Here is a 15,159-nt window from a genome sequence, read left to right on the forward strand (position 1 = left end):
ACTGCCTGCAAAGTAACAGAGTCCTAGTTTGTGTCCCAGTCCAGCAGACAATTGTAATACGTCCTAGCCCACCAGACAGTTGTAATATGTCCCAGTCCAGCATACGGTTATAGCATGTCAGAAACTTTCACAACAGCATACACTGTGTTTCACAGTGAAAGATTTATCATGGTAGTTAACAGTTTCTGCCTGACAGAGCAATACCACACGATTAATGACAACTAACAGTGCTGGCAGTAGTCAGCAGAAATACAACCTCTCCAGCACTTCCTGTATTACCACCTCATAAAGACAGAGGAAGTAATTTGTATTAACTGTGATACAGGTATTACAAACTTTTTTTTTTTTTTTTTTTTTTTTTTTTTTTCAGTGGTCATTAGCGCCCAGACTAAGTTATGAATGTACTGCAAAGCACAAGGTTAAAACAGCAATTAAAAGGACAACACTATAAAAGGCACATTAACAGGCAAGGGATTAAAAGGAAACAGCATAATCAAAAGTCCTTAGACAGGTTTGTCAAGTGGATAAAACGAAGAACGCGAGCAGCTGCTCCTGTGTCATCCGCTAAAATGTCATCCAGAAACTAATCTATGGAGTACAAGCAGTTGCCAAGTACATGCGATTTTGACTCGTTTTGAGAACTTTTGTTATGTACCAGCACTTTTAATTCACTTGGTAGGTGGTCATATATTTTTGTGGCAGCATTCTTTACTATTTTTTGTGCGAGAGGAAGTTTACATTGTGAGTAAGGAGGCCATTTTTGTTGCCACTCTAATAGTTACGAATGCTATTATTAGTCTGAAATTGTGCCTGATTCTTTGCAACAAACTTCACAAGAATATAAATGTATTGTGAGGTGGTTGTTAGTATGTCTAAGCTTTTTAAAGTGTTCCCTGCATGAAATTCAAGGATGTACACCAGATATTATGCTTACAAAACATTTATGTGCAATAAATACTTCGTGTCCACATGTGGAGTTGCCCCAGAAAATTATTCCATGTGACATCAGTGTACAGAAATTTGCAAAGCAAGCTAGTTTTCTAATGGTCATCACCAAAATCAGTCTTTATACATAGTGCAAACGTAAAGCTCAAGCACTTTGAGAAGAACTATAGTACATAAATCCCAATTCAAGTTCTGATCAAAGGACATTACATGATCTTTAACTATCAGTTTTTCATGCACACTTTCTCCCATGTGACACTATTATTGATGATGCATCATGCCTTGTACAGAATTGAATAAACTGCTTTATTTCTTCCCTCCACAAATCAAGCCACAGACAGTTTACAGAGAATTAATCAATAGTAATATTCTTTTATTGCTCCTTCTATCGTTGCAGTTTTAAAGAACTTTATTATCACTAACAAAGAGCACTATTCTTATGGATCAGTGCAAGATGTAAGGTCATTTACATACAGGATGTTCCATTTATCTGACAACAGCCTGCCCGGGGTATTACGGGCCAACCACAGAAGCCGCACATACCGGTTGAATGGGTCCCGCGGTACCACAACCGCCATTAAAAAGACCAGCATGTAAGAACAGTTGTAGAAGAGGAGATGATAAACTAAAAGATATTATGAAATCCGCCATTGTTTCTTCTGCTCATGGAAATGCATCAAATAAATATGTTTTTCAAGTAGTCATTGCGTCACAAAATAAAAGGCAAAACACTTTTCTAGAACTAGTATTTTAAAAAAAATAATTTACCTGAGGAATGTCCCCTAAGGAATAATAAAACAACTTCATATATGTCTTATTCTTCTTCCTTTTGGAAGTCCAAACACTTTTATCACATAAATCCAAGGCTGCATAGTACTATGTACTTTCATGGGTGCCATGACATATGGTCTTTAAATATGTCTGCTTGTGTCTGTATGTGTGGATGGATATGTGCGTGTGTGCGAGTGTATACCTGTCCTTTTTTCCCCCTAAGGTAAGTCTTTCCGCTCCCGGGATTGGAATGACTCCTTACCCTCTCCCTTAAAACCCACTTCCTTTTGTCTTCCCCTCTCCTTCCCTCTTTCCTGATGAGGCAACAGTTTGTTGCGAAAGCTTGAATTTTGTGTGTGTGTGTTTGTGTTTGTTTGTGTGTCTATCGACCTGCCAGCGCTTTTGTTCGGTAAGTCACCTCATCTTTGTTTTTATATATAATTTTTCCCACGTGGAATGTTTCCTTCCATTATATATATATATATATATATAATAGAGGGAAACATTCCATGCAGGAAAAATATATCTAAAAACAAAGATGATGTGACTTACCATACGAAAGCGCTGGCAGGTCGATAGACACACAAACAAACACAATCATACACACAAAATTCTAGCTTTCGCAACCAACGGTTGCTTCATCAGGAAAGAGGGAAGGAGAGGGAAAGACGAAAGGATGTGGGTTTTAAGGGAGAGGGTAAGGGGTCATTCCAATCCCGGGAGCAGAAAGACTTACCTTAGGGGGAAAAAAAGAGACCTTTTTTATGAGGCTGAAATGCAAATGAAAATAAAAATGAAAATATATGGGGAGAGATAAAGGTGAACTAGAAAGCAACTGGAGATCTGGTGTGAAAAAAGGTGAAAAAGTGTTGGTTAAAGCTGGGCTGTGTAGATCCTGTGGTGAACTTGGGTTGGTAGACAACGATGTGCATTAAGGTTAGGTGGTTGTGTTGCCGCCAAAACACGTTAAAGGGTGGAGAAATTCGGGAAAATTTCGAAAAAACTACGTGTAAATGTATTAAAAGGAGTGGTTTTGTGGTGGCAGATTATGAGAGCGAGGCTAACAGTTGTCTGACGAAGAAATAATGACATTAAAACCTGTGGGAAGCGGCTAAAAATGATCAATGATGTGGGAAAAACGGAAATGGAAATAAAGCGAAAGTTATTAGAACCAGCCGAAATGGTTGTTTAATAGGTGAAAGGAACTGTTTGTGAACTAGAAACGGTGGATTTTATAGCAATGGTAGTGTTGAAAGTGGAAAAAAAAATTTTTTTTGGTTATGGTTTGGAAGTGGGTTACGTATTATTGAGTATATATAGGCAGGATAAGATTGTATAGTAGATTATGGTAAAAAGGAGAAGGTGAATACAAAGTGAACCTACTGGCAAAAACAGAAAGAGAAAATAAGATGACAGAAAAGATTTCGAAATGCAACAGTGACAATAACAAACGTAATTGTTGGGTTCAAATTAATGATATGAATATAATAGAGGGAAACATTCCACGCAGGAAAATATATCTAAAAACAAAGATGATGTGACTTACCATGCGAAAGCGCTGGCAGGTCGATAGACACACAAACACAAACAGATGTAGATATAGACACAACCTATATCATGGTAAGCAATGTCCCACATCACTTTAAATCTGAATTAATTTCTTAATTCAGAAGTCAATGAACTCATCAGTAAATTAATTCCAACCATTAAATGTTGAAGTGGATGCACAATTATTGGCAATTTCTTGCAGAAAGTGGAAGATGTTCTGCATGAAAAGAACTGTTATAAATAAATTTTCTGTGTGATGAATAAATTTGAGATGCTTTATGTGTGAGATGCATGGAGAATGCTGAATACTGCTTTTTTTTATTCATGTTTCATTTTTTGTGTGTTACCACACAGAGCAAAGAAATTCAGTCATGGAATGCATCACTACAAAAATACAAAAACAAGATGATGGAGAGAGCATACACATATACGTATCATATTATAGCAAAATTTTCAGACTTACTGAAAAGAATCTTTTAAAAATTAGAAAGTGTGCAGCACCAGGAAGACTTACTGGATGTGAAAATTTGCGGTTCAAAATACATTTTTTTCAGTTCTGTTGGAAGACCACAGAAAACTGAATCTGTATAATAGTGCAACCTTTCTGTACATTGGCAAACAAATTATTACCCATGTGCAAATCATATGTTGGGCTACCATTTGCTGAAATGATGCTGCAGCTTCTCCTGAATGAGTTTATACTATTAACAACAAATCCCAAAATTAAGAAAATATACAATGATTTCAGAATTAGAATTTAGAGATATTATAACAACAGCCTGCATTAAAAACAATGGTCTGATGGCTGCCTTTTTCTGAGCTGTGAATGCAAACTCAAAAGGGAAAGTAAAAATTCTTTGTATTTCAGAGACAGTGATGGATATCAGTCTTAAAATCAAGATAGGAGCAAATATATTTAATAATCATTTCTTAAATATAGTAGAAAGTATATGGACAAACAGTTCAAGAGAAAAATCACAGCAACTATCATAAAATTCAGTTATATGAATGTATGACCAACTTCTCCACCTGGAATTGAGAAAATTATACATTATCTCAAAAATAAAATCTCATCTAGTTTTGATAGTATTTCCAACAGAGTATTAAATATTTGTTCCCATATAATTGGCCTAGTCTTATCTGCAATATGTAATGCATCACTAACTCAAAGCATCTTTCCAGAGAGACTGAAATATGCTGTTGTCAAAGACAGGTGACAGGACAGATGTCAACTACAAACATGTTTAACTGCTGACATCATTTTCCAAAATCTTTGCAGAGGAGATGTATTCTGGAATACTATCTCATTTGAAAAGCAATAATATCCTCGGCAAACCACAGTTTGGATTTCAAAAGAGTTGCTCTACTGAGAATGCCATTTACATGTTCACTCCCTCAATTTTACAAGCATTAAATAATAAAATAGTGCTGGCTGGTATTTTTTGTGACCTATCTTATGCACTGATTCACAATCACTGTACTCTCCTAAATAAACTGAAGTTTTAGTAGGATTGATGGTATAGCCAACCAATGGATATCATATCTAACCAAAAGAATGCAGCAAGTTGTACTTAGTAATTCAATCATTGTAGTCTGAGGACATTATTCTCAGTGGTGAGAAATCACTTATGGGGTTCTCCAAGGCTCAATTTGAAGTACACTATTGTTCCTCAAATATGTAAATGATTGACCATCTAATATACAACAAGCAGAAATAGTTCTTTCTGCAGGTGACACTAATATCATCATCAAACCAAACATATATACAGAAAAAAAATGTTAAACAATATTCTTAAACATATCATTGATTTGTTTTCTATCAGTGGTCTCACCCTTAATTTTAAAAAGACATAACATATTCAGATCTGCACATCTAGAGGTACTGCACCAATGATAAGTGTGACACATGGTGAGGAAATAGTAGATAGGGCGGAAACTTCAAAATTTTTTGGTGTCCACATTGTGTCTGTTCCAAGATGGCCGCCGAGTAAGTGACGCCAGAAACCATTTCCAGAAAGTTAAGTGATTTAGACAGGAATATAATTTAGTTTAACGCTGACAACAAATTAAATACGTGCATTAGTGTGTCGTTTAGTCTTGCCGTTAAAGGTTTGACTTTTATTTGCGTATTTTTTCAGAAAACACGAAAAGATCGTAACTTCGCGAAGTCGTGCTTAGGCTTAAATTTTGTAAACGTGTTTGTTTCTTCTTTCAAGGTAATTTAACTAGTTTCTCGGTAACAAATAAGTAAACTACCGTAAATAGCGTATAACTTCATTGTTTTAATACAGATTTCAGAAAAACAGCGTAACTTTATATCAGAAACTTGCCTATATACATTTGTTTATAGGCCTATTCTCGTAACGTTTTTGGAGAATCAAAGTTAAAGTATCTCGTTTAATTGCCCTTTTTTCATTCTATCGAGTGAAATATATAATAAATAGCGCATACCTTCGTTGTTTTAATACAGATCTCAGAAAACCAGCGGAATTTTAAATCAGAAACTTGCTTATATACATTTGTGAATAGGCTTAATTCTTGTAACGTCTTTTTTGATTTTCGGTAATTTAATTGATTTATCCTAGCTAAAGTATTATTTTTGCCATGAGTGAGAAGTGCCTGACTTGCCGTAGAATTGTTAGTTCCGGGGTTTGGTGTGATGGATGCAGTAGTTTTTTTCACTGGGGGGACTGTTGGGAAAGTGGATCAGGCTCATCAGTGGTTATGTAGGATTTGCAGCAGAGATAGGAAGATAGTGGAACAGGAGGGGAAAATTGCTGCCCTTCAGGCTGAGCCAGATCAGGCTAGGGAAGATCTGGACAGGTTAAGAAGGGAGAAGGGCAAAGAGAGGTGGGAAGTGGCAACAGGTAGCAGAAGGAACAGGCCTAGAACTAAGTCTGACAGTTTTGTGGTGAATGTCAAAAATAAGTTTGACCTGTTGCTTCAGTTAGAAACTGATGAGCCTCAAGCAGAGGTAGGTGTAGACAGGACACAACAAACTTTCAATAGGAAATTGAAAAAGAATGTAGGAAAGTCATCGAAAAGGAAGAAAGTTTTGTTGTTAGGCAGTTCTCATGCCAGAGGTGTAGGCCAACTTCTGCAGGAGGAATTAGGACCAGAATACCAGGTCACAAATTTTTTCAAACCAAGTGCTAGTCTGGATCAGGTGACAGAGGATTTAGGTTCACTCTGTAAAGTATTTACCAGGGAAGACACCGTGGTTATTGTGGGAGGGCCAGGGAACAGCATCGACAGAGATCCTGGGTACAGTATAGAGTGTGACCTGGTAAAGATTGCGTCGGCATCGAGACACACCAATGTTGAATTTGTATCTGTCCTGAGACGCCATGACCGGCCTCATTTGAACTCTTCTGTTGGGAGAGTTAATTTGGAGTTGGAACGGCTGCTTGTGTCGGGTGCGGGGGCTCATATTGGTGTGGTTCCTGTTGATTATCTCAGTAGGTGGGACTATACCAGGCACGGCCTACATCTCAACAGGAAAGGGAAGGGGAAACTGGCTGGGGTAATAGCAGGAAATTTAAGGGGGGGAGGCACTGCCATGAATGGTAAAATACCAGTGGTTACAGGTGTTGGAGCAGCACCTTTTTTAGGATAGGTAAGACAGAAAGATGTCAAGTTCTACGAGAGGTCAGGATTGAAACAAATCTTCAGTTTAGGAAAGAAATTCAACAGCACAATTCTAGCACATTGGATCACCAATCACAGCTATCAATTATAAATTTTCACCAATCACCAGAAATTTTATCTCCACCAAGTTGTATCTCAGTCCTAGGTAATTGCATTGATGAACTAAAGTCACCCAACCCAATTGACATAATCTGCCTCTCTGAACACCATGTGACCACTGGTATAGGAACTAGGCCTAAGCACAATGAGAAACTCAGACAGGAGAGTACTGCAAATGTTAGAATAAGGAAAGGTTCTCATAAAAGTATAATTAAAAATAATGTAAGTATATTTCATCAAAATATTGGGAGTTTAAAGAATAAAGTAGATGAGCTTCTGGTTTGTTTGGAAGATTTAGAAGCTGAGAATGAAATAGATATACTATGCCTGTCTGAGCATCACATTGTTACTGATATGGATAAGGTAAATGTAAGTGGTTATAAGCTCTCTGCACATGTAATGAGAGAAAATATGGAGAAAGGAGGAGTTGCCATATATGTCAAAAGTTGTCATTGTGCAAAAAGTATAGAAACAAAAAAGTTTTGTGTAGAGAAACATATAGAAGCATGCGCCTGTGAGCTTAAATTAAATAAAGGCACATTTATAATTGTAACTGTATATAGGTCCCCATCAGGAAATTTTCATCTATTTCTGAAAAATTTGGACTCCTTGTTGTGCTATCTGTCAGACAGGGGGAAGCAAATTATTATTTGTGGGGACTTCAATGTAGATTCTCTGAAAGAGAGTAATAGGAAAAATGACCTTGAAGTATTACTCGGTTCTTTCAATTTGACACCCATTATTGATTTTCCTACTCGGGTGGTAAAGGATAGCAGCTCACTGATAGATAACTTCTTTATAGACCAAGATAAGTTTAACCAGATAAATGCTCAGCCTGTTGAGAATGGTCTTTCTGATCATGGTGCACAGCTAGTTACAATATATGACATAGCTCCATTCAGCAATACTAAACAGTCCTCCAAAGTAGTACGTTCAGTCAACAATTTAACAATTGCAAATTTCAGGGAAAGCCTACAGCAGTTAGACTGGGATGAGGTGTACCGTGAACCTGATGCCAATTTAAAATATAATTTATTTCATGACATTTTTGTAAATGCATTTGAAAACTGCTTCCCCAAGAAAATAGTTAAATATACTCGTAAGAAACCTTGTAACAAACCATGGCTTACTAAGGGTATAAAAATATCTTGTAACCGGAAAAGGGAAATGTATCTGACAGCAAGAAAGAGTAATGACCCAGAAACTATCAAAAATTATAAAAACTACTGTGTTATATTAAGAAAAGTTATTAAAAAATCCAGGAGTATGTGTATCATGTCTGAAATCAGCAACTCTGATAATAAAATTAAAACAATTTGGAATATTATTAAAAGAGAAACAGGTCAACCAAGAGCAGAGGAAGACAGTATTACCATCAAATTGAATGAAAACTTAACGAACAAAAAGTCAGAAGTTGAAAATATTTTTAATAATCATTTTCTAAATGTTGTGGATATAGTAGGATCCAGGTGTTCATTAGAAGATGCTAGGCTGTTAATGGAAGAGGCCATACCTATGCAATTTGATACAATTGAAATCTCACCCACTTCTCCCTCTGAAATTAGGAAAATAATAAACTTGCTTAAAAGCAAAAACTCACATGGAATTGATGGCATTTCCAGCAAAATACTAAAAGCTTGTTCTCAACAGATAAGTAAGATTCTCAGCCACCTGTGTAATAGCTCTCTGGAACAGGGCATTTTCCCTGATAGACTGAAATATGCTATTGTTATACCTTTGCATAAAAAGGGGGATAGATCTGATGTCAACAATTACCGTCCAATCTCCCTTCTAACAGCTTTATCCAAAATTTTTGAGAAAGTAATGTATTCAAGAGTAGCTTCACATATCTGTAAAAATGAAGTACTAACAAAATGTCAGTTTGGTTTCCAGAAAGGTTTTTCAACAGAAAATGCCATATATGCTTTCACCAGTCAAATTTTGAATGATCTGAATAACCGAACACCACCCATTGGGATTTTTTGTGATCTCTCAAAGGCTTTTGATTGTGTAACTCTTGAAATTCTGCTAGAGAAGCTCAAGTATTGTGGCATGAGTGGGACAGTGCACAAATGGTTTAATTCGTACCTAACTGGAAGAGTGCAGAAAGTTGAAATAAGTAGTTCTCGTAACATGCAAAGATCAGCACATTCCTCAAACTGGGGAACTATCAAGAATGGGGTTCCACAAGGGTCAGTCTTGGGTCCTTTGTTGTTCTTATTATATATTAATGACTTGCCATTCTATATTCATGAAGAGGCAAAGTTAGTTCTCTTCGCTGATGATACAAGTACAGTAATCACACCTGAGAAACAAGAATTAACTGATGAAATTGTCAATACTGTCTTTCAGAAAATTACTAAGTGGTTCCTTGTAAACGGACTCTCACTGAATTTTGATAAGACACAGTACATACAGTTCCATACAGTGAATGGTATGACGCCATTAATAAATATAGACCTTAATCAGAAGCATATAGCTAAGGTAGAATAATCCAAATTTTTAGGTATGTCCATTGATGAGAGATTAAATTGGAAGAAACACATTGATGATCTGCTGAAACGTTTGAGTTCAGCTACTTATGCAATAAGGGTCATTGCAAATTTTGGTGATAAACATCTTAGTAAATTAGCTTACTATGCCTATTTTCACTCATTGCTTTCATATGGCATCATATTTTGGGGTAATTCATCACTGAGGAATAAAGTATTTATTGCACAAAAGCGTGTAATCAGAATAATAGCTGGAGTCCACCCAAGATCATCCTGCAGACATTTATTTAAGGATCTAGGGATATTCACAGTAGCTTCTCAGTATATATACTCTCTTATGAAATTTGTTATTAACAACCAAACCCAATTCAAAAGTAATAGCAGTGTGCATAACTACAATACTAGGAGAAAGGACGATCTTCACTATTCAAGATTAAATCTAACTTTGGCACAGAAAGGGGTGAATTATACTGGCACTAAAGTCTTTGGTCACTTACCAAATAGTATCAAAAGTCTGACAGATAACCAACAAGTATTTAAGAAGAAATTAAAAGAATTTCTGAATGACAACTCCTTCTACTCCATAGAGGAATTTTTACATATAAATTAAGAAAAAAAGAAAAAAAACAAATATTAAAAAAAATAAAAAAAATAAAAAATAAAGAAAAACAAAAAAACACAAAAAAAATAAAGTTGTTATATTAACTTAAGTATGTTGTTAAATTAACCTAATTATGTCATGTATTGGAAAATTCGACTCGTTCCACATCATTACGAAATATCGTATTCATGATCCATGGAACTAGTATTAATCTAATCTAATCTAATCTAATCTAATCTGGGAAACACTCATTTTTGAATTAGAATAATTGCAAATCTTGGGGAGCAACAAATCACTAACTTGACAATCTGCATATTTTCATCCAATAACATCATGTGGAATAATTTTCTGGAGAAACTTTTCTTTAGGGAAAAGTTATCATTTCTTCTCAAAGACATGTTATAATAACAATATGTGGTGCACACCCAAGGTCATCTTTTAGACATCTGTTTAAGGAGTATGGCATTCCGATTTCTACTTCACAGTACATTTGTTCCACCATGAAGTTTTTTTTGTAAATAGTCCACAGCTGCTCAAAAGGAAGAATAACATTCATTACTCCACATTAAGGTTGGCTTTAGTATAAAAACCAACCAACCATGTTTCCATTCTTTACAATTTTCAGCATTCACCTGCACTGATTGTTTATATAGTCTTGTGATAATGTTGTGATAAATCATTAGATATTGCCTTCTATCACAGTTGCTAAGCAAATTATCTTCTTTTAAAATAAGACTAGTGTCATCTGGAAATATTTTTCAAAATTGTCTGTCATATTTAATGGTAGATCAATAAAAACAGTAGACTTCAAACAGATTCCTAATACAAAGCTAACTGTACACTACTCCATTTACATAAAAGCTTTTTGTTCCTTCACTGCAACATATGAAAGGAAAAAATGATAAATGTTCCAAGTACAGCAGCATCCTCAGGATGTAATGGTTCTGTCAAATCAAAGAAGATACCTACTTATCCTGAATACCTACAAGTGACTTCACCAAAAAATGTGCACACTGATTGACAATATTTTTCTCCATAAACATTTCTCAACTTCTGATAAATGTTTCTTATTTTCACAACTTAAGAATGCTAGAGCTGCAAAATGCTTTAGACAACCCCCCACCCCCCATAATCACCTGCACTCCAGCTACTAAAGGACCAGATATAGACCCAGTTGATGTTATTTGAGCACAAAGGGAAGACTGATCCCCCTGAATATTATATGTATAAAATACACTTATAAAAAATGTGTTATTTGTATTCTGTGGTATGTATTGTATGAAATGATAGAAGATAATGTACTTTACATTAGTAGTGCACTAGAATTTTGTTTTAATTTGCTGATTATAAAAAGTGTGCAGCACAGCATGACATATGTGGATGAAAATTTATATTTTTGGTCAGAATAATTCTTCAGTGGTATAACACTAACAACAAAAATTATTTTGTAAACTCTACTAAAATAATATGATTAACACATATTCTGTTAATTCCATAAGCACTTACTTTATTGATACAGATATAGAATGAGACACGGCAATAATATAAGAAAATCAAGGCAGTGAGGATGAGGATTTAAACATCTGAAATTGCAGGTGGACAAAAAAGATTTAAAACATACAAATAAATATGTGTGTGTCTTTCATGTAAAAATTTATCACAAACTGCATGACCAATGAACGAATAATCTAAAACTTAACTTCATACCTAAAGGTGTTTATATGTACAGATGTTAGCATAGCTCAGTCATAAAAATAAATAATTACATATGGTGGAAATACCACTAGGTGTGACAATACGAAACAACGTTTGCACCATGCTATACATAAACTAAAATACTCATCCAATGTTGACACACACACACACACACACACACACACACACACACACACGCGCGCGTGTGCGCGCGCGCGCGAGAAAGCGTACATAGTAACTGAAAATTAACATTCATTAAGGAGGCACAGCATAATTAAAACATTAACTCTGCTTCTTTTCGACGAATAAAAGTTTCAAAACAAAACAGGAAATAAAATTACTGTGCATTACAACTACTTGTTACCTTGCTCTTGACAGTCTTGAAAAAGGCAGTTCCTTCTTTTTTCATTGTTGATGTCCAATCTTTGTACTGCTGCTTCAGTTTTGAACTCGACTTCCCAGAATAATTACACGCTTCCATTTCAAATTCATCAGAAAATCCAAGGCCACTATTGAGCATATCAAGTCTTTCTTCTATGAACTTGGAACAAAATGTAAAACCAAATAAAAGTTTGGAATATTGGTGGATATCTAATTAAAGCACACTACAACTTAAGAACTAAAATTACATAAGTGAAACATAAGAAAGAAGCGGGGGAGGGGGATTATATGGAATTCAAATGTCTTGTACATGTCCGTATACTGTATATCAATTAGAATACACTAGTTATTAATTTACACTAAATCAAATCTAAAACTTTTTCAATGGACAGATCAGTGGTCATCATACTGATGAAAAAATCTGAACAGTGGCTGACCATCAGCTGAAAGATACATTCTACACACGGATCTTTTTTGATCAAATAGAGTTTGTATGTAATGGGACTCGAAAAGTGGTGGGAAGGCAGGAGAATACACATGACAGCTATTAAAATACCATCATCATTAGAATGTAAACAAAATAGCAGGGAAATGAGTAGTGGAGAACAGTAACTGAACACGATGTTGAAATTGGAATGGTTACAGCGTGGGCTGCACGTCAAGGCATGGATTCACAAAATATGCATCCTGGACAACTAGTGTCATGGCATATTCCAGATCAGGATCTTATTATGTAATTAAAAGTGCACTACTTTGATTTTTTTTTTTAAGAACCGTAAGTACTTTGCGGTTCACTTAGGTAATGCAGAAATTCTGCTTATGGCCCACAAATGTGCAGTTACTGCCCAAAGTGAAGGCAAGGGGAAAAGTTCAGCATATTTATGTAACACATAATCTTCTAAGCAAATATTTCCATGAATGCAAATGGTGTATAAGAGAGAATACTGAATTGTGAAGATAAGCAATTATAAAAGTTCAAATTACAATGTTTTTGGGATTTGACACGCACTGAAGAACAGAGATCTATCAGAATTGCAGATCAGAAAATAAGATACTAAAAGGAGAAGAAGAATTTTTCTATTTGGGCATAAAAATAACTGGCAATGTCAGAAGTAAAGAGGATATAAATTTCAGACTGGCAATAAAATGGAAACTTTTCATGAATGGGACAAATAAGTTAACATCTAATACCAAACAACAGAAAATCCAGGATGGAATGTAACAGTATTATGAAAATGATAATTGCTACTCACTATATAGTGGAGATGCTGAGTCACAGACAGGCACAACAAAAGTACTGTCAGAAAGTGAGCTGTCGAGCAACAAGGCCTTTGTCAAAATCCTGAATCTGGCTTCAGCTGCCAGAGACTGTGGTCAATGTGTTATGAGTTGAATTTGTGTGTGTGTGTGTGTGTGTGTGTGTGTGTGTGTGTGTAATTTTGACAAAGGCCCTGTTAGCCAAAAGCTCACTTTTCAACAGTCTTTTTGTTGTGCCTATCTGCAACTTAACATCTAATATAATTTATGTGCTAGGATGACTTTTCTGAAAGTGTTTGTCTTGAGTGTAGCGTTCTATAAAATTTTGTGGGCAATAAACACTACAGAAAGAGGAAAACAAACTTTTGAAATATACAGCAACAGAAGAAGACATCATGGAATAGTTAATATGGCATGGGAGGGAGAAGTGTGAGAATAAAAAATGTGAATTGAGTCCACGGCTTGACTACAACATGCAGTTTCAAGTAGATGTAGATTGCAATAGTTACGTGGAGATGAAGAAACTTGGACAGGAGAGAGTATCAAGGAAAGCTGCCTTAAAGCAATCTGTGGGCTAAAGATGATAATAATGACAACAAGAATTCGGGTGATGACTAAATCACTGAAGTATGGAAACCTGGGCAATGAACTGAAGATACACGAATTCCTAGAAAGTTCTTTATAAGTGACACATGTAAAGATTGATATAAAATGAGCAATTTAATTCTCGTATCCCTCCGCCTTATATGTTTCTCTTCAAAGATGAAAAGATTATTAGTGTGAAATTACTTAAAGTGATTCAGAAGGATATCTTAGTATCCTTTGTGGCAATAGTAGACGAAATGTTTAGCATCAGCAGAAGATGTACATGGGGAATTCTTGTGTACAAGGAGGTAGCAAATTGTGGCTAGTTGTGGAACAGTTGCCAATTTTGAGTGACCATTGAAATGGGATGGGCCTGTAACATGTGAAAGTAACATTTTGACAACAAACTGCACTTGTTGCACAATGATAACAAAGTTACACTCAAGGGCAGGTTTGAAGGAAGGAAAGAAGGAAGATTAGACTTTGATGTCCTGTTGACAAAAGGACATTACAGATGGACCACACGCTCGGATCAGGGAAGGAAATCGGCTGTGCCCTTTTGAAAGAGCAGCATTTGCTGTAAGTGATTTAGGGAAATCATGGAGAATCTAAATCTGGATGCCTGGATGGGAATTTGAGCCACTGCCATCTGAATAGGAGTCTAGTGTGCTAAACACTGTGCCATCTTGCTTGGTTAGCAGCTCTGAAGCCAGCAACCATAGGGAGGTTAAAATGGTCAAATCTGTGGATCTTCAGAGGAAGATCAATGGCAGGATACAATTATATCCAGAAGTTCAAGCAATTCACATCTATAGGTACCATTATACAAGCTAGATATGGATCATGTCTATGAGATATCTTGTTTAGAAAATCAACACAATTCTGCATAGCATACTGAATCTGACTTTGGCATATATTCCATGAGTTTTTGCCAATTCCAACTAACTGGTGCAAGTTGAATATGTGTGTACACTTTGGAAAAACATTTTATAATGTGGCAGAAGTTTATTACCTTTTATTCATATATAATCAGTTTCATAGGAAGAAACTGCAGTTGAGTGGTATATTTTCCGCCTTGAGAAAAAATAAATATGAAATTCTTGAATGAAGGGGGATGGTGAGGTTAAACACACAGGA

General features: G+C 35.7%; 1 protein-coding gene across 2 annotated transcripts in view; it reads right to left on the reverse strand.

Moving 5' to 3' along the window:
• LOC126480811 (DENN domain-containing protein 1A-like) overlaps positions 1-15,159 on the reverse strand; it is a 283,452-nt gene that overhangs the window by 109,217 nt on the left and 159,076 nt on the right. For both annotated transcript variants that reach the window (XM_050104137.1, XM_050104136.1), the window contains exon 9: positions 12,164-12,340. In XM_050104137.1, the coding sequence (XP_049960094.1) occupies positions 12,164-12,340 (177 nt within the window). The remainder of the gene's footprint in view (positions 1-12,163; positions 12,341-15,159) is intronic.

The sequence above is a fragment of the Schistocerca serialis genome, chromosome 5 (assembly GCF_023864345.2).
Source record: "Schistocerca serialis cubense isolate TAMUIC-IGC-003099 chromosome 5, iqSchSeri2.2, whole genome shotgun sequence".
In the NCBI taxonomy this organism is placed as follows: domain Eukaryota; kingdom Metazoa; phylum Arthropoda; class Insecta; order Orthoptera; family Acrididae; genus Schistocerca; species Schistocerca serialis.